The sequence below is a fragment of the Populus nigra genome, chromosome 16 (genome assembly GCF_951802175.1).
Source record: "Populus nigra chromosome 16, ddPopNigr1.1, whole genome shotgun sequence".
NCBI lineage: Eukaryota > Viridiplantae > Streptophyta > Magnoliopsida > Malpighiales > Salicaceae > Populus > Populus nigra.
The window spans coordinates 9,457,843-9,477,598 of NC_084867.1; the positions used below are offsets into that span (position 1 = coordinate 9,457,843).

The window sequence follows — 19,756 nt, forward strand, 5'->3', positions numbered from 1 at the left end:
ACATATATGTTAATTCAAAAACGAAAAATTGCCATCATTGACGGAAAAGAAAAAGAAAAAGAAAAAGAAAAGAAAAGGAAAAAGGAAAAAGGAGGCAAACATGTCATGGAAGTACAAACTAGAAAACACTTCATATCTTTTCTTTCTTTCTTTTTTAAGACAGATGATGAAAGGGACCAACCCACTTAGCCAACCTAACCTCTTGTAAACACGTCAGCAACCCAAACCTACGTGTCAACCACTTGCTTACCTCCTTCCCATAATCCACAGCCACCCAACCCAACAACAGTTTTTTTCTTACAGAAAAAAGAGTTTCCACAAGTAGATGAAAAAAATCCCATGACTGCTTACTGTCTTTTACCTAAAAAGAAAAAATTCAACAAGACCCCACTTGACGCCGTCAATTAACGTGACCCCTAATCTCTCCGTCAACAACCTATCCTTCCGTAGTTCCATTATTATTATTATTATTATACTTCTCTCACTCTCTCTGCTGTTTTCAATAAACTCTCTTTAATCCAGTTTAAGTTACTAATAATTACTGCATTTAGTAAAAAAAAGAGCATAGGACTCCATAGATGAAAGATTCTGATTCATTTCTCGTATCTGATGAGATTACGAGGATTGTTGGTCACTGATTCACATACAGAAACACCCTCACTCCTCCTCTTCCCTGTAATAAGTCTTTCTTTCCTTTTTTTCTCATAGGGTTTTCCAGTTATTTATGGCAATTAGAGGAGTCGATTTCAAGTGGTTTGTCCTCAATCTTTCCTTCTAATTATCTTCACTATATCTGTAGATATTGGACTGGTGGGTGCCTACCCTTTTGTTTCAAGATTTTTGTTTTCATGCTGAAAAAGATTGGGTTTTGCAGGTACGATGGCTTCTTCTTGTCAATGCTTGCAACAAGTGCGTATCCTTTTTATTATGTTCACATTTTAAATTTTGGCATTCATATAATTCAGGGTTTTCATTTTATTTCTTTAATTCCCAAGAAAGTTTGAATCTTTGAGTCTGGTTTCTATTATACCAGCTAGCTAGGCTCTTGCTTAACCTTCTTGTTTGTAGCTTTCTTTTGGTGATTATTTAACATCAATCTCTTACTATCTTTTCTTGGTTTTATATTTTAACCGTTTGGTTTTGAAGAAAAACTCTGCATTTTTTGAAATTCCAAATAAAGTTAGATCATGAATTGAGTTCTAAACGATTATTTTATGGGAATTGATAGTTAGGTTTACGTTGTTTGTTCTTTCTTTGACAATGTTACTGATAGAATCATCGTTGCCATCAATTGGAAGCGTTACCGTCTTTGTACATACCCTTTGCACATATGGATAATGGTAGGTTGTTCGATCTAATTCTTGTTCAAACTAATTATGTGAATTCAATGGTTTTCTTTTGCATCTCATTTCTAACTTTTGTTGGTTCAGGTTGACTACACTACCGTTTTTGTGTTTCGCTTGTTGATGTTCATAGATAATGGACTTGCTGCTGGAATGGGATTGTAAGGCCTGGCCATATACACCTTGTCATTAATGTTTTTAGTGATGGGTTTCTGCTACTTTAGATGAGAATTCTGCATGTTATGTTATTTTAAAGATTTTGGAGAGATTTCAAGAAAGAAATTTGCACAAAATGAGATATTGGATTGACACCCATATTATCTCTGTGCTTTTGGAAAAGGATTCTGTACAATAATTTTTTTTAAACACCTTTTGAAATCAAGTGACTACAGAGTTTGCTTTGTTTTAATTGGTTTAATCCTGTTTTCATGTGAGTGAAGTCTTTCACAATGTTGTAGAAACTTGTTGTTAACAATTTGTTTTTCACTGTCATATGGTCGAATTGAATGGTTTGAGAATATTGTTTGCATCAGTGTAATGCATGTTCTTTTACTGAAAGTTTAAAAAGGCACTTTGTAAGCTGAATCTTGCCTAATAAGTTGTTTTTTTTTTTTTTTTTATCTATTTCACTTCCTTGTAGGGATTTTGGGTGGCAGCAGAGATATACCTGTTTCATCAATTTTACTTCCTTGTATAGATAATAAGTTGTTCTTTTTTATCTATTTTATTTCCTTGTAGGGATTTTGGGTGGCAGCAGAGATATGCCCGTTTTTGTGGAAGAATTGTGGTTCTTTCAATTCTCTCTCTGCTACTATATCCATTTCTTTGGGCTTGGACTATAATTGGCACACTCTGGTTCACAAATGCAAGAGATTGTGTAAGTTCTTTTTTATATTCCTTGATATTGTCATCCGAAGACAATTTTAATTCTGGAGGTGATATATTTAACTTCTTGCAGTTACCAGAAGAAGGTCAGAAATGGGGTTTTCTTATATGGTTGCTTTTCAGCTACTGTGGACTCATCGGTATCGCTTGCATCTCTGTTGGAAAGGTTATCATAGTTCCTTGTACTTCTATTTCTCTATTTAATTTTACATTCTATTGTTTACCCTGATATCCAAATCATTCTGCTCATTGATGCTTTCTTATTTTCACATGCCCCTTCATATCCTCGACTTGTTTAATGTTCTTTTCTAGTGGCGGGTACGAAGACAAGCACATCACTTGCGTGCTCAGCAGGGCATTCCTATTTCAGAATATGGGGTAATGGTTCATTCATCTCGAGTATTGAAGTTTATTATTGCTTCTTTCACGATTTCTTTTAATCATCCTACTCGTGAATCCAGGTTTTGGTTGATTTGATCCGGGTGCCAGATTGGGCATTTGAAGCTGCAGGTCAAGAAATGAGAGTTATGGGCCAAGATGCTGCTGCGTACCAACCTGGACTCTACTTGACTCCCACTCAGGTAAGTGCCTGTCACTATTAAGGGCTATGATTTATATGATTGCCATTTATTCTTCATTTTAACCCGGACAACATCGTGCACATTCATGTTTTTATTATAACCTAAAAATACAGTACTTCAGGTTTCAAGTGCTCATTGGCGATTGAATGTGATCCAAATTATTACATCACAGTATGGATTAACCTTAATAGGGAAGGGCATCCAAGGGGAAAAGGGACTGTGAAGAAATTTTATTTTAACTCTTTGTTTTTGTCGGTGTGCTCTCCATATTTTTTGGAGGATGTCTAAGTTAATGCATTATATTATTGGACTTTAGGGTCATATGATTCCAATCCTTTCCAGTAGCTTACAGTAATATTTTTGAAGAAATCTGGTCGTGTAAACATTCTAAATTGGCATAAACTTTTTATTAGTTTATAATTCTGTTTCTGGTTCTGTTGTCTTTTCATAGAGAGAAGCAGTGGAGGCACTCATTCAAGAACTTCCAAAGTTCAGGCTCAAGGCTGTTCCAACTGATTGCAGTGAATGCCCCATCTGCCTTGAAGAGTTCCATGTAGGGAATGAGGTAGATATTTTTTTATACGTGTCCAGTTGCCCTAGGGGAGGTCTTTTCCACTGCAGAAATAGCCCTTCGTGCTTAAAAAAGCTGCCATTATCTTTTATTGAGTTTTTAAATAGAACTTCAGGTATAGTGTAGGTTGGTTACAACTCCAGAAGGAAAAACTTACCTGCTTTACTCCCACTGAATATATTCCAACTATTTTAGCTCAGAGTAATTTATCCACCAAGTCATTTGATTGCATATTAGACCACCTGTAAAAATGACAATGAAGAAAATTATCACTTTTACATAGTAATGGAAGGTTGGTTCTGGTAGTTAAACCTCATGCAAACTATTTCATTTCATATTGTCTTTACATAATTGGTTTGTTACCTGTTAGAGTTGACAAATAGCACAGGGCCACATGCTTTAGGGAAATAAAACACAGTTGAACTACCAAAGTTCCTTACTAGTTATGTTGCAGGTTCGTGGCCTGCCTTGTGCACATAATTTCCATGTTGAATGCATTGACGAGTGGCTTCGACTGAATGTGAAATGTCCACGGTGTCGCTGCTCAGTCTTCCCAAATCTTGACCTTAGTGCCTTGTCTAATCTCCTTGCCGATTCTGAAAGATCTCCTGCCACCCCAACAACCAACCGTTATGTGAGAACTGTGCCGTTCAGCCAAATCTATCTGTTGAGAATGCAGGGTCTGCTCTGGCCTGTCCGAACTGAAAATGCTGGGGTGCCCACCGATGCAGATATTGATGTCGAAGCTGCTGAGAATGGAAGTGTACACATGGCAACTGAGGAACCAAGAGGCGTGGAACCAGTTTTCTCCCAACCTCATATGGATTGTCGCAGTTTTACAACCTCCTAACCTTGTGCTGGGAAAAGCTAGGCTTCGCTGAATCACACTTTAATGAAAAAACCACTGCCCTCAGCTGTTTTATAACACAGAGAAAAGCAAAATGATGTTTGTCCATGACCACTGTCTAATTGTTGTGTTGATACGTGATGTACCAGAAAAGGAACCCCACTCAACAATTTACATGGGGATTTCCGGACTCAAAAATCAGTAACGATAACCTTTGTAATTTGTTAACGAGAATGGAGCTTAGATTTGCCGATATAGAATTATTATTGCGAAGTTTGTTTTGTGTTTTTTTATCAACAGCGAATTTTGGTTTAGGCGGATTGCATGTGTAGAGTTCAATATTCATCCATTAATCATGAAGATACAAGCGGTGGTTCCGATATCTTATTTTAAAACACTCTAAAGATGGTTTAGGAGGGTGTTTTTGTCTTTGCAACATAGTTTTTTTTTTTTTGCAATATTCATATACATTTAGGGCCAGTTTAATAATTTATATTATTAAGATATTAATAAATTAATAAAAACACACTTCAGTATGTCATCGTCCCGTGCCTTTTTACAGGTGCTTGGGGAGTATTTTGATAGCAAAAAATTATCGATTACCATTTCATTTGGCGTGTAAGGTGGCGGCGCAACTATTAGATTAGCGTGCTTGGTCATGTTGACGACGGTTTGTGGATTATTAATCTCTTTCTTTCTCTTGACTCTTGGAGCCTTTAAAAATTCAGTCATGTTCTCTTTGTATTTGTGATGAATTTGATTTTTATTTTTTTTTATATTTATTTATTTTAATTTTACTATTTCTTGAAGTTTTTTATTTTTTTAATTTCATCTCTCAGCATTTAATTTTATTTAATTTTTTTATCCAATTTGGTTTTTATTTTTTTAATTGCTATATTTTATTCTTTGTATTTATTTATTTATTTTGATCTTTAGAATTTTATTTCATTTTTTTTAAATTTTGATCCTCATTTTTTTATTGCTTTTTTTTTCCCTATTATTTTCTTGATTTTTTTTCAATTTAATCCCTAACTACTTTCTTTTAATTAATTTTTATGCAAGATTTAGTCCTCATTATTTTTGTATTTAATTTTTAATTTTATAATTGAAAATTTTGCTTTGTAGCTTTGTAATTTTTCTGTGTCTATCTTTTACAGGATAATCTTAGTCTCATGACTCGGTCCATCAGTTTTGATGATTAACCTGATTTAAGTTCGGTCTTTCTTTAAATCCTTTTTAAATTTTTTTTTTATCATTTAACATTGACTTGTTAGGCTTTAAACTTCATGATTTGTTATGTTTTTTTTTTGTATGGTTATCTCTATTCCATATCTCGGATGGCAAGTTAGTTGAACTAACTTAAGTTGAGTATTTTTTTTTAAATTAATTTTTTTTTAATTTTATTACTTGCCATTAAATTATTGACCCTTGAGGATTGTGATTTTTTCCACTTTCTTTCATGTGGGGTTATCTCGGGTGTGAGAAAGTTAAGTTAACATATGTTGACTAAGTTTTTTTTATCATTTTTTTCAAGATTTTTTTTTAATTGATTTTTAAATTCTGATTTCATATCATATTTAATGGATTTGTAAAATTAATCTACTTGACTTGATTATATTACTTTTTTCTAAATTGATTCCTTTTACTTTTATTTTTTACATTTGATTATTGAACTTTTAGCTTTATAATTTTTTTTAATTTTTTTTTGAACTATTTTAATCTCATATCCCCTATTATATATATACACACACTAGCTAATCTATTCTATTTCTCTGCTTTGTTAGGAAGGGGAGGATCGATCAATAACAAGTTTCTCAATTCGTTGAGTCAGGAGAGAAGATTCTATACGTCATATTAGTTAAATGAATCAAAGGAAGGCTCAACCGTTTGTTTTCGTCTTGTGTAGGCGACATGGTGACGGCTACAGGGAAGAAAGGAAAGCTGATGAAAGTAACAATATGAGCTTTGAGGTTTATAATATTTAAATGGGTTGTTTTTTAAAGTAATTTTTTATTTAAAAATATATAAAAAATTATTTTTATTTTTATTTTTTAAAATTTATTTTTGATATAACATATTAAAATATTAAAAAAATAATTTAAAATAAAAAATTCATAACATTTTTAAAATAAAAAACAAAGACAATTCTTGCCAAATATTATTGGTTTTTTCACGTCGGCTAAAAATCTGAAGGCTTGCAAAAATAAAAATAAAAAATAAAAACCGGTAAAATTTAGCCCCGTGTACATCGAAATGGATCCCACATATCCTCAGATATTCTGTTCAGCCTCCACTCCTCCTTCTTGCAAGTTTATCCTCAGATATCACAACTAGATTAGGTACCATCAAACTCCTCTCTCTCAAAAACCCACAAGCAAGCATTGAGAGATGATAGTGGGAAATAATGTATATGGAATGGGGCAATTAATAACTACAGTGCCCCAATTGAGACCCTTTTGTTGCATTGATTTCTCAGCCCCAAAATCTACCAATTTTAGCTTTCTTTTTGGTTGGGGCTGCTCTTCTTCTCCTCACAATAACAAAAAGAATCCTTCTTTCTCTCTCAATAAAACCACCCGCGATAACTCAAATCTGCACTGCTGTTCTTGCTATAATAGCAATAATAATAGTCCTAGTGCTTCTTCTGCTTTGGAGTGGGATTGGAATAGATGGAACCGCCATTTCTCTGAGATTGAACAAGCTGAAAGTTTTGCTTCTCTTCTCAAGGTGCTACCTCTTTTGTACTTTTACTAGGTTTGTTTTGATGTTTTTGCGGGGGGGTTTTATTGTTGTCTGCTTAGTTGCCTTAATATGTTAAAGGGTCTAATTTGTTGTAGCTAAAAACACCAAGCTTATGTTTTCTAATTGTAATTATTTTGGTAGGATTTTTTTTTTTGGGTAATCAGTTTGCCTAATTGTGCAATTCACTAAATCTTGGTCTTTTTATTATTGGTATCGGTTCTGATCGTTTTTGTTTCTATGAATTTCGTATGTTTAATTTGGTCTTGAGGTATTTTATGGTCCTATAGGTGAAAATTTATTTGTTTTCAGTGAAGTGTGATATTTTTATGCAATTCAGAAGCGTGAATATTGCGGCATATATGCGGAATTGGCCGTTTCTTCCATTCTTCTGTTTCTTGGAAGAAAAGAGCTAGGGGGTATATATGAGAAATATTGTATAGCATGACTGTTTTGAGCACCAAGTACATGAGAGATATAGCAGAATCTGAAAATTGTTTTAATTTATTTATTGTGATGCTAGTGTGTAAGCTTCTATCGTGTATCGGGTATTTTTAGAGCCAATGTGTTCTGATATGCCCATCTGATAATTGACTGCAAAAACTTGTAGATTGCCAATCAACTTTTGAAAATCAAAGTACTGGTTTTCCTCTATAATGAAGTAAGATTACATGCCTGATGAGTGATGAATTATGACTGCATATTAAGCGTTTATTTGTCTCTGGTAATGGTCTCAAGTAATTTGGATCTGTCCATTTCCATTTGTAGCTGCTCAGATATCAAAGGAAGAAGTTCTAGCACATCCATATTCCATATTTCTTGTTTTTTTATTTATTTAATTGAATGACATTTTCTCAGTTTCAACTGGAAGATGCAATTGAAAATGAGGACTTCCAAGAGGCTGCAAAGTTGAAAATAGCCATTGCTGAAGCTACTTCAAAGGATAATGTAGCCCAAATAATGTCTCAACTGAAGGTTTGAGCTCTATATGGGGCATTAGAACTGTGTGCATAGAATTCTATACCAGTCCCTTGAAGTCTGGACCTGGATGCATAACTTTTGGCTCTTACTAAAAACTTTCTGTTATCTGCAGAATGCAGTAGATGAAGAACGATACCATGATGCTTCAACATTGTGTAAATATACAGGAAGTGGATTGGTAATTACAATAGCCTCTACACTATTGTTGATTCTTACTCTTACAGTTAGAGATCATCTGCTTTAGGTTTTCAAGTGAAATTGTCAATTGGCATTTCTTGTCCTGGATGGAAGGGCTGGAGAGTAAATATAGTAAACCGCATTCTTAGACAAGAATTGAAGAATTTTTTTTTTGGTTGCACCCCTGTTGTTTAACTACAAAGGGGATAAACTAGTTTAAGTTGCTTCCTTTGGAGGCATGGCTTCCTGAGATTTTATGTGAAAGCCTTCAACTATTAGTTTGGACTGGTTGCTTTTTATTGCAGGGCTCCTAGATTTTGTTTTGTGACTTTATTCATGTCCTGTTTGATTTCATATTTCTCTTACCTTCATGAGTTTTTCTGTTGGAGTGTAGATTTAGCCTAACAAAGTAGATCACATATTGTTTCATGCGGGCTATCAACCAACAAAATTAGATCACATAATTTTGTTTATTCTTCTTGCAATTGACTTGTTGGGAAAATAAAATTCCCATTAGTGGCAGTACTGACACTTTGCATGAAATATTGTCCTCAAGTGTCTGCCTTGTATCATCATGTCACTTTATTAATCTCACAACCACACCTGTTAACATTTCCTTGTGATGGCACTGTATGGGTCTTCATCAGATGATAATTATTAAACATGACTGGTTTCAACCGTATAAGAAGAATATTGAAAACCAATTAAAACTCTCCTTTCATGTTCAAAGATCAGTCCTATGTCTTTCTTGCAATGTCAACTTAACTTCTATTCTTTGAGTTAACAGGTAGGTTGGTGGGTGGGCTACTCATCGGATTCTGATGATCCCTTTGGCAGACTGGTTCGCATAACACCAGATGTGGGCAGATTTGTTGGCCGGAGTTATACTCCAAGGTAAGGATCTTTGTTGTCTTGATTAATGTTTGATGCACTGGAGCAATTTTTGTAAAATCTCGTTTGCTGCAGGCAGTTGGTCAATTCATCTCCTGGAACTCCATTGTTTGAAATTTTTGTGGTCAAAGATGAAGAAGAAAAGTATGTTATGCAGGTGAGCCACAATTTCTCCTTTTAGATTGTACCTCAATTCAAATTCTCTAGTTATCGACCAAATTGAGTTTGTTGACTTCATACTCTGCATTGCCAATATGAAGAGTCATGGGACGGGATGATACTCACTTTGTTGATGTGCTCATACTGATTCGGGACTAGTAAGAGCAGACAGCGCACATGCACAGAATGTCAGAACTGCAATATGAATTTGCTGTGAGGCACATGCCAAGTGGTTATGCTTAAAATTTATTGTGATAATCAAGTTCTGCAAGTTTTTTAATCTAGAATACCCATTGATTACAGAACAAGTCTTTATGGTGTGTGAGCTTGTAAACAGCATGCATGTGACACATTGTGCAGCTCTGTTTATTCTTTAGGAGTTGCAATGATGTTTTGTTGATCAGCTGATCAAAGAGAGTCAAATGAATCAACTCTCTGTTGAGCTAATCTCTTTTCTCTTATTTTCTTTATGAACTCCAAGGTAGCATTTGGTTACTGTCTTGGGATGGAAAAGACAAAGACAGTGTAGACAAAGGGGATATGTCTCCCTATATTGTTTGTTTCTGTTTTGAAAGTACAAAAATCCACTCAAAAATTATCTTGGAGACAAATTTATTTTATGTCTCCATTTTTGCCTTTTCAACCAATCATGTTTCCATTTCCACTGTCTCTATCTCATAGTTCCGGTTAGCCACTAGGAGGGTTTTTGTCATTGGGTGAAGATTTCCCTTTTGGCTTATGATGGTTGGCCTGCTAATATGCATCTGAATTTAGGAGTACAGTGCTAAAGTTTAAAGATATGTAGCATACTGTGTTGATGTTGGCATGTAGTGTTGGGTATGGAGAAAATTGTAGTAATTGTCAGCAAATGTTAAAAGGAAAACTGTCAATTACTTTTCCTTATATTTCCTTTTGCTTTGTTGGATATGTATGTTTGTATTGTAATTGTCAGCAAATGTTAAAAGGAAAACTGTCAATTACTTTTCTTTATATGTTGGATATGTATGTTTGTATACACATAGACATTGATGTGTCCATGCATGAATGTATGCATGTGCTGTGTTCATATATATGTCGGAACTATATGTTATTGTGATGAAAACAATGAGAATTTCCAAGAAGGATCTTATTATAGGTGAAGATGTTTTGACAAGTTCTGAGAATCTCCAACAAGAAGGATCTTATATAGGTGAAAGTGTTTCAGAAGTTTGTAATTTTTGTTCTAGCCATTTTCATTCTTCTAGTCACATGGCATCTCCTCAGTGGAGTATCTGGTCTTGGATCTTCAGTTCTCTTTAATATTTCTTATGAAATGTCCAGTTTTCTGACATTGCATTCATTGACAGGTAGTATGTCTGCAACGAGCTAAAGGAAGTTCAACAAACTCCCCAAGTTCCCCATCCAAATCTGCACAAGTTCCATCCACTTCCAAAGCTGAGAATGCATCTGTAGTGGATGTTCAGGCAAATGATGTTAAGGTAGAGAGAAGTGAGGAGAAGAGCATAAATATTGAAGAAGCAACTGAGGAAGGGATAAAAAGTGTGATAAATTTTCTCAAAGATAAGATTCCAGGGTTGAAAGTAAAAGTCATGAACGTTAATGCTACAGGGGAAGTGATGGAGGATAGTGATTCTGTGAAGCAGTTGATGCAAGAAGATGGTGATAAAACAGGTTCCAGTGAAAATTCAGGAGATGATGCCAGTAATTTAGACGAGGTACAGCCTGATGAGGATGCTTTGGAAGGCACTAATGATTCGTCGAAGGATGGAAAGGATTTAGACACGAAGCTTTTTATTGGTGGGGTTGTGCATAACAATGAAGATACTCCAAGCAAGGATGAGAATGTGCGTCTTCCAGCTGAAATTAAAAATATAGAGAAAGATTCTTTTACACTGCATTTTCAAGGAAGTCTAGATTCTGGCAGTAAAGAAAGTAAAGCATCCAAGGCAAAAGTGGCATCTTTAGCAGCTAAAGGTGTTTCTGAGCTTATGCCTTCAGATATTGCCAAGGCATTTTGGGGTGCTGACAAAGTTTCTTCAAAGGTGAGATTAATGCACTAGATTCAGGAATTTTGATCGTTGGAGGGTTTTCATACCATTTACATGACATCTTCCAATTGTTGTTATAGAAGTCACTCTTGATATAGATAGGAATTTTAGTTTCTTTGGGGTACTGAACAATATCTTACATCAGGCTTCCATTTATATCCTTGGAGAAAAAAAAAAGGGTGCACTGTTACCTGGAAAAATTTGGCACTTATAACCATTACATGCCATCTTCCCAACCATTAGTACATATAATATACTAGATTTTTCCTGTGGGGCCCCTGTCATCTAAGATGCCATGTTTAGACAGAATTCTCAATTGATCTCATGTGCCATGGTGGAAATTTCCATCCATTTGTATCATCAATTTTGACAGGTGGGACCAACTATACTAGTAACATTCAAACAATTTTTTTTCAGGGATCTAAGTGGTACCTTTCATGAACTGTGAGGACAAATTTGCCTGTTATCCTTTCTGAAGAAGAAAACACTCTGTTCAAGATAGAAGACTGTTGATTTTCATTTATGTTTTGCATTAGTGCCAGAAAAAACCTCTCTATTTTTTCAAAACTTTGTGTGAATACCTTCACTGTGAAGATGGTGAAGTTTTTATCTTCTTGTTTCAGCTTCAGATTGGACAATCTGAATAGTTTGTTTTTCTTCTTCCTTAATGCTGAATGGATATTGATAACCGAAGTTTGAGAATTGTTTGAGGATTAAAAATCTTAGATTCTGCCAATCTACTTGATTGTATCACTGTATTTTGTTGACAATCAGTGATTATTTTGTTCATTTTATTCTCAGGTTTCTAGAAATGTCCGTGAAATTGTCAAACTTGCTGTTAGTCAGGCACAGAAGCAAAGCAGTTTATCTGAGCATACAACTTTCAGTAGAATTACAACTTCTAATAGCAGTTTAGATCCATTTGATGGTGAGTTTCTGTACGCGTGTTTTTCTATCTTTTGATTTAAGCAATAAAAGATGTGTATTATTGATGCTATAATGTTGGTTGAATTGTAGGCCTGTATGTTGGTGCGTTTGGACCTTATGGGACTGAGATAGTGCAATTGAAGCGTAAATATGGTCATTGGAATAATGGAGATGACCAGTCATCAGATGTGGAGTTCTTTGAGTATGTTGAGGCAGTGAAGCTAACTGGGGATCTTAATGTCCCCGCTGGCCAGGTTTGCATTTTTTTTTTAGTTCTTGAAGTTTGGCCATCGCGCTTAATTTTTATATGCTAGCAATGAAAAGTTTATGCTGACCAATTTACCAACTACAAAGTTTAGGTCACATTTCGTGCTAGAATTGAGAAGGGAAGACGCAATTCCAACCGCGGGATGTATCCAGATGAATTGGGAGTGGTAATTATACTTGCTAGAGGATCTCTCTCTATCTATCTCTGAGCACAAATATAGCTTGCTCAAGGCCATTGTTGTTATCTTTGTTTCTGTTCTCCTTTCCATTGCATTTTTCCTTCACCCAAAATTCTTGAAATTCACAACGTAATGGAACTTTTGATAACCATGAAAGAAGCCTTTTTTTCCTGAATGTTGAAACAAGTGGTTCTTTGGAAATGTGTAGTGAGCGCACCACTGTCTCGTGTCACGAGGAAAGTTAATTCTCTTTATCTAATAATCCTACAGTTCTACAATGCGGACTATGAACAACTATAGGCCAGGCATTTCTGAATACTTCTCACATTATTTGTCACATCACAAACTTGGCTAGGAAATCTAAAAGTGCATGCAATTGTTTGTAAAATTCTATCCAGGTGGCAAGCTACAAAGGTCAAGGGAGAATAGCAGAGTTTGGCTTCAAGAATCCACAATGGGTTGATGGTGAACTTCTTCAACTTAATGGCAGGGTAATAAAAGTTCTCAAGATATTTGCTAGCGTTCTTCTTGTCTTTATTTGTAGTTTTTCTCAACTCCTTCCATTACTTCATTTAGGGCATCGGACCATATGTCAAAGGGGCAGATCTTGGTTTCCTTTATGTCGTTCCTGAACAAAGTTTCCTTGTGCTGTTTAACCGGTTGAAACTACCAGACTAAACCACATTTGTTATCATCGGAAGAACGTGTCGGCTCAATACTGAAGGGAGAGTTCCTGTGTAAACCATGTGTGACAAATGCAGCTTCATCCTATTACTAAGCCTACATATATTTTTTATAATCTTTAGTGACAGGCAGTTTTCGTTGTATATGCCTTTCACCTATAAATTATTCTCCTTTTCTTCATCTCTGAGGTCTATATATGAAGTGTGATGCTTTCCAAGGGTTAGTAGACAGTTCAATATGTCCTGCTTTCTTTTCCTAACAAACAATAATGCGAAGCTTTTGAAGGGATTTCTTTATGGACGATTACAAGCATTGGAAAAGCCATTTGACTGGGTTGCTCCTCTGAAGGTAAAAAAAAATATCACTTGATGATTATGAGGCTTGTAGTGCAGCAACTTGATTTTGATGCACGTGTGCATAATCATTCTGTGAAATGAATTGTTCATGGAAGAGAGCATTGACAATTACGAGTCACTGATAAAGCGATCAGCATCAATGTGCTCTCTGCAATGAAAGGAATTCTTTTGAGTATTTGAAAACGTGGCAGCGATTAACTAAACAGATACTAAATGGGGCGTGAAATTAATTTCTCAAAAGTAAAAAAAGCAAAGAATGCCGCTGGTATTAAAGTAATCTCTTTGTGAAGAAAAAGGGTGTGACTAATGCTGATAATTTGGGGAGAGAGATTTGATGCTTTTCTTGTGGCTTTTGGGGGTATATTCTCAATCTTCTCATACAACCAATTGGCTAGCTTGTTGATTGAACTAAGAAAGGTGTGAAGCAGACCCACTTGCCAAGATCCACTATCTAATAGGGTTTCTTCTCAAGGTTGTTTTTGTACGCGTACGAGTGCTGGGGGTGATATGCAAGCAAGTCTAAGAAAACGAAAAGGCAAGAATTCATGCCTTTAGCCTAAGGGAAAGCCCACTGTGTAAAAGCTCCATTGAAAGAACTTTACTTTAAGAAATGCTAAAGAACTCTACTTTTGCCCACAGTATAAAAGACTCCATTGCTAAAGCTCACCCTCCACTCTGTTTTTCTTTTTCTTTTTCTTTTCTTTTTTGAAATAGAGGATGAAACTTGGAATCCATTAAAAAGATAGCTGGAGCATTACAAGTATAATGACCTAATAAAGATCCTACAGATCTAGAAAGGGTTCTAATAATAAAAGAATACAAGAATATCCAACTCGATAATCAAAGGGAAAACAAAACAAGAGGACACGCTCCGGCGTCCATATTATTTGCCTTTATTACTCCCGTCTACAAATACATATAAATGTCTTCCTTCTTTATACAATTTCCTTAGGATATTTGCAAATGCATCTAAGCCCACGATATTTGGCAGTTCAGAACTACAGTCCGGGAAGGCAAGGATTGGAGCTAGACGGACGGCAACCAACCCTATACATCTGTAACTCTAATAACTCTATAGTTTGGTATATATTGATTAAATCTAAAAAAAAATATTCAAATACAACTTAAAATATAAAAAAATCTATTTTATTTTTTATATGTATTATTGTCAAACTTACAATTTTTTTAAAAAAATTGGATATAATTTTTTTCATTTTGGTTTATATTGAGTGTCGAAATTAATAATATTGTAATAACTATGATTATAAAACTTAGACTGACCTAGCACGTCTGTTTGGGACTGAACAGATCTAGGATCTGGATTTGTCTAGTTTAAAAACTAAATAGTGGAAAGATGACCTGACCTAGTCAAAAACTCAGGTTGACCTGGGATAAAGCATGGGTCAAAATCAATTAATTTTTTTTTTAATTTTGTTGGTCAAAATGAGGTTGCTTTGATTTAAAAAAAAAATTAGGTCAACTTGGGTTCATCCTCCAAACTTGTGACCCTGGTATTGCCCCAGTTCAAACTTTAAAACTATACTAATAACAACTTTTATCCTAGTATTGACTCGGGTCAACCTAGGTTGACCCTCCCAACCCATAACCTGAGTCTTGTTCCAGGTCGACTCTCTATTTGGATTTTTAAACTATGATAATAACTATTTTTATCCTTACATTGATCTAAATTAACCCGGGTTAATTCTCCCGACCCATAACTCAGTTCTTGCTCCGGGTTGACTCCCAAGTCGTGTTTTAAAACTATAATAATAACCACTTTTATTTTTATATTGACTTGACTCAACCTATGTTGACTCTCTCAATCTAGGACTTGAGCTTTATCCTCGACAAACTTTTGAGTCGAGTTTTAAAATTATAATAATAATCATTATTATCATTATGTTGACCCATGTCAACGATCAAATAGACTCATGCCCCAGGCCTTGTCCCGGATCAATTCAATAAGTATTGTCCCTAGTCGACCTCTGAGTTGGGTTACCACTCGTAAATCAATATGATAGGTTAATAAAAGAAGTTTGAGTTAAAAAAATAGAGAAATGATTGACTTGGTTTTACCTAAACAAAACTCAACTTGACCCATGATCTAAGTAAAACCCGTTGATTTTATTTTCTTATTTTGATCCTTTTTTAAAAAAGTTCTTAATTTTATATGAAGGGCAATATAGTCATTTCATAAATGACAACCCTTGTGCATATAATTAAACAAGTTTATCCTATCTTTTTTAGTGGAAAAACAATTTATCCACTAGAACAACATAGGAAATAACAAAAAACAATTTTAAACTCTTAAAAAATGCACCAAATAATTTCACAAAAACATTTATAATGCCTGGTATACCAAACACTTCTTAATTTATATATTTATATATTGATTTGGTTGGTTAGTCTCTTTTTTATTATTGGCTATCTATCTTTTTTTAAAAAAAAAATTCTCTTTTTAAATTTCATATAGCACCTTCTAAAATCACATGTTAATAAAAATTAATATAAAGACTCTTTACACAATAATTTTATTTTTTAAGTTATATTTAAATAATAATACCTATATGTACTTTGAAATAATATTAGATACTTGATTCGAGCTTTATCATGGGTGAAATATTTTGTTTTCCAAAAGCATTGTATACACGAGTTTTTTCAATATGTTTTTGTAGTTAAAAGAATTCTAATAAAAAATTAAAAAGTTTATGCATACATGTAATCAAATAAATCGATAACTATGTGTGTTAATAAATGAAAAAAGAGAGCCATAAACAATAAATAAAAATAAAACTGAAAAAATTGAGAGACAAGTGTAAATTAAGATATTTAATCTTGCAAGACGGGATATTTACTTAATTGTTTTTGCTAATTTTTTTATTAAATGTTTTTTTCAATTAAATGATAATAAAAATAGACACACATATTAAATTGATTGAATAAAATAAAATGAAAAAAAAAACATTATACAAGGCTACACATATTAAAAATATTATTTGAAAATAAATATTTTTATTTTAAAACTAAAGTTCATCTATACAAAAGATAAAAATATATATAAATAAATTAGAAAAACCTCTTCAAAAATTATATGCATACAAAATAAATAAAAAATAAATTTTATTTAAAAGAGGCTCTCTGAACAAAATAAAAGAGAGAGAGAGAGAGAGAGAGAATAAGTACTAATTTAAATATAAATAACAAAATAATTATAAAAAACATATAAAAAAGCATTATTTAAAAAAAAATAGAAAAAAATGTTTTTCTTTTAAAAAGAAATAGCTAGGTGTTGTTAAAAACGTAGCAAGCTAGCCTAGTCTGCCTAACTCATTTTGTTAGGGCTTGGGCCTAGGTAGACTTGCCTGACTGAGCTTTTTTTATGTTTTTGTAGCTAAGGCAATCATCCGCCCTAATTTTTTTGAAAAAAAAATTCAAATAATGCGTCGTCTATATTATCTAATTTTAGTGATCGAAAAAACATGGCTAATGGTTTTTTTGACCAAGAAACCAAAATTTCAATCTATTTTTTACCCAAAACATCATAGACAACATGATAAACTCATTTGTAGTCTCAAAAAACCAAAAACAAAAAACATCTCAAAACCCAAAATGAACCCGAAACCAAAAATCTTACTTAGATCAGATTTTATAAAAAAAACTAAAATTGACCTTTTCTTATAATTTTGAAAACTAAAGGAATTCAATATCTATAATTTATAAAGTATAGGGATTACAATAAACATTTTTTCCAAACGTTTTAAAACCACCCATTCTCTTTTTAACTATGGTCGCATGACTTTTAATCTAGCTATTTCCCAACAAATTGACTTATAATTTGCCAAATTAAAATAGAAAGAAAAGGAAAAAGAAAGAAAAAGAAAAAGAAAAAGAAAAAGAAAAAGAAAAAGGACGATAAAAAATGGCACAATAAATAGTTTGTTTACAGTGCTTTATGAGTGGATACACATTACACTTTGCACAGTTATTCCCCCTGCATTTTATGTTTTTTAGTTAATATTTATTTAAGAATTAAAAAATAAAAATATCAGGTTGCGTGATAAGACAGGTGAACTCTTCACTTATTCCTACCGACTCAGATAAAACCAAGCTGAGTGACCTCAGAGTGACCTCAGTTAACCAGGTAAAAGCTAATCTAAACGAATTGGAAGATCTCTACATTAAATAAATGAATGAAGTAATCTCACGTTACTTTGGTCCATGTCTTTTTTTTTTTTTCTTCTCTCTTTTCTAGTGGGAAGAGAACATAGTTTTTAGTTACGGTCAGTTCAAGGTCTGAATTTTGAGTTTTGATTGGGTCATCATGTCATCCAAATCAATGATTTTTTCTAAAAAAATCAAAACAATATCGTTTTAGTAAAAAAACAAAAATCAATGAATTGCAACCGGGTTTTTGACCGGGTCTTATCAGGTCAACCGGGTCACCAGATCTTCAACCCGGCCTGATTCTAATTTTAGATTGGCCGAGTCCTGAGTTAACTCATCGGGTCAGATCGAGTTTTAAAACTATACTAAAAAAGATTAAAAGATGTCGTCATGAGCAAAAATTACTAATAATGAAATATGAACCCGTTTCCTGGCCTTCGGTATATTGCAGGCTAGATAAAAATAAAATTGAACATAAAATACAAAGTATTTAGGTTGGAAGAAATTATTTGATATTCTTAATAATTTATTTTAGTTGATCAGCTTTAAATTTTTCTGATTTAACTCTTTATCAAGCCTAATTTTAAATAACTTATATAAGAGTTTTTTTATGTAATTTAATTGATTTAATGAATCTAAAAACATAGCTAATGATAAAAAAAATGTTTTCACTTAAAAAGTTTTAAGATGATATATATATTTTTAATATTAAGATGATGATATATTAAATTGATCCAGGCTTCGCGTGTTAACATGCCAAACCTGTGCCTCGGATTATGGATTTCACTAGATTTAACAATTTTTTACTTAATGATATGATAATAAAAATAAATGTTCATAAAATTAAATGCCAATAAAATATCAGGATGTTAATTTGAGAATGTTGATAACTTCATAAAAAATAAATTAAAATAAATTGTAAAGACCAATTCAAGTCAATTAAATGTTAAAGGATAGAATAAAAAAAAGTAAAAAAAAAAAAGATTCAATAGAAAAAAAAAAGATGGGATAAAAAAAACTTATTTAGCATTATTATTAAATTTGATCCAACGGGTCAACTTTGAAACCTACTTACTCGACTCCTTACCTAGTTTGGATGGAATAAAATTAATTCATATGAAAATTACTTCTACATTACCCAATTAACTTAATAGGTTTAAAAGAAAACTAAATGACCAACAAAAATATGATTTGATTTTAAAAGAATTTCAAGATATTATTTTTTTAATATCTAGAGAGAGACATATTGGGTTGACTCAAGTTTCGCGATTTAACTTGTCAAATTCATAACTAGACTTCATTAAGTTTAAAAAATTATTTTTTATTTAATGATATGATAATAGAATTGAGCACTAACTAAATACTAAAATTTTTATTTTAGATTGTAATAATCTTGTAAAAATAAACCGAAACAAATTATGACAACCAATTTAAAATTTATAAAATGATAAAGAATAAAATTTTAAAAAATTAATAAAAAAAACATTTTTTTCAAGAACAAGAACAGGTAGAAAACCCCAACTATAGTAATCAATGGTAGAAATAACATCACTGTTTCTGTACTTGGTATTGAAGAATAAGAAAGAGTTGAACCCAACACAAGTATTATAATAACATATAGAGAATAAAAAATTTAAAATAAAAAATAAAATTTATTTTTGATAAATTTTTTTTATTGATATAGTATATTAAATTGATATAAAGTCATAAAAAAATAATTTAAAACAAAAAATATTAAAATTTAAAATATTTTTTATAGTGTTTTAACTGTAATATTCGTTATTTTTTAAAATATTTTTTTAATATATTAAAATAAAATATATATTTTTATTTTTTAAAATTTATTTTAAATATTAATATATTTAAATAATATAAACTCATAAAAAAACTTAATTTAAAATAATTTAAAAACTGTTTTTAAAAGTAAAAACAAACACACCTTTCTCCATTTATATGT

At 32.6% G+C, this 19,756-nt stretch overlaps 2 protein-coding genes across 7 annotated transcripts; both read left to right on the forward strand.

Annotated features, from left to right (window-relative positions):
• Positions 1 to 462: 462 nt before the first annotated feature.
• Positions 463 to 4,500, forward strand: LOC133675200 (E3 ubiquitin-protein ligase SIS3-like). Of its 6 annotated transcripts, none has more exons than XM_062096493.1 (10): positions 463 to 675; positions 800 to 909; positions 1,274 to 1,340; positions 1,431 to 1,504; positions 2,082 to 2,220; positions 2,302 to 2,394; positions 2,541 to 2,606; positions 2,690 to 2,809; positions 3,261 to 3,374; positions 3,835 to 4,500. In XM_062096493.1, the coding sequence occupies exons 1-10, from the start codon at positions 610 to 612 to the stop codon at positions 4,228 to 4,230; spliced, it is 1,245 nt and encodes a 414-aa protein (XP_061952477.1). In that variant the 5' UTR covers positions 463 to 609; the 3' UTR covers positions 4,231 to 4,500. The 6 variants fall into 6 exon arrangements, with proteins under 6 accessions (XP_061952477.1, XP_061952478.1, XP_061952479.1 ...); XM_062096494.1 differs by having other exon boundaries at positions 466 to 675; positions 875 to 909; XM_062096495.1 differs by having other exon boundaries at positions 473 to 753; positions 875 to 913.
• A 1,995-nt stretch (positions 4,501 to 6,495) lies between these two features.
• LOC133675728 (protein EXECUTER 2, chloroplastic-like) lies at positions 6,496 to 13,502 on the forward strand. The gene is made up of 11 exons (XM_062097191.1): positions 6,496 to 6,954; positions 7,825 to 7,941; positions 8,060 to 8,125; positions 8,912 to 9,018; positions 9,091 to 9,172; positions 10,521 to 11,216; positions 12,024 to 12,150; positions 12,240 to 12,403; positions 12,509 to 12,583; positions 12,994 to 13,086; positions 13,172 to 13,502. Exons 1-11 carry the CDS (start codon positions 6,616 to 6,618, stop codon positions 13,271 to 13,273), a joined length of 1,968 nt encoding a protein of 655 aa, XP_061953175.1. The 5' UTR covers positions 6,496 to 6,615; the 3' UTR covers positions 13,274 to 13,502.
• Positions 13,503 to 19,756: the final 6,254 nt, after the last annotated feature.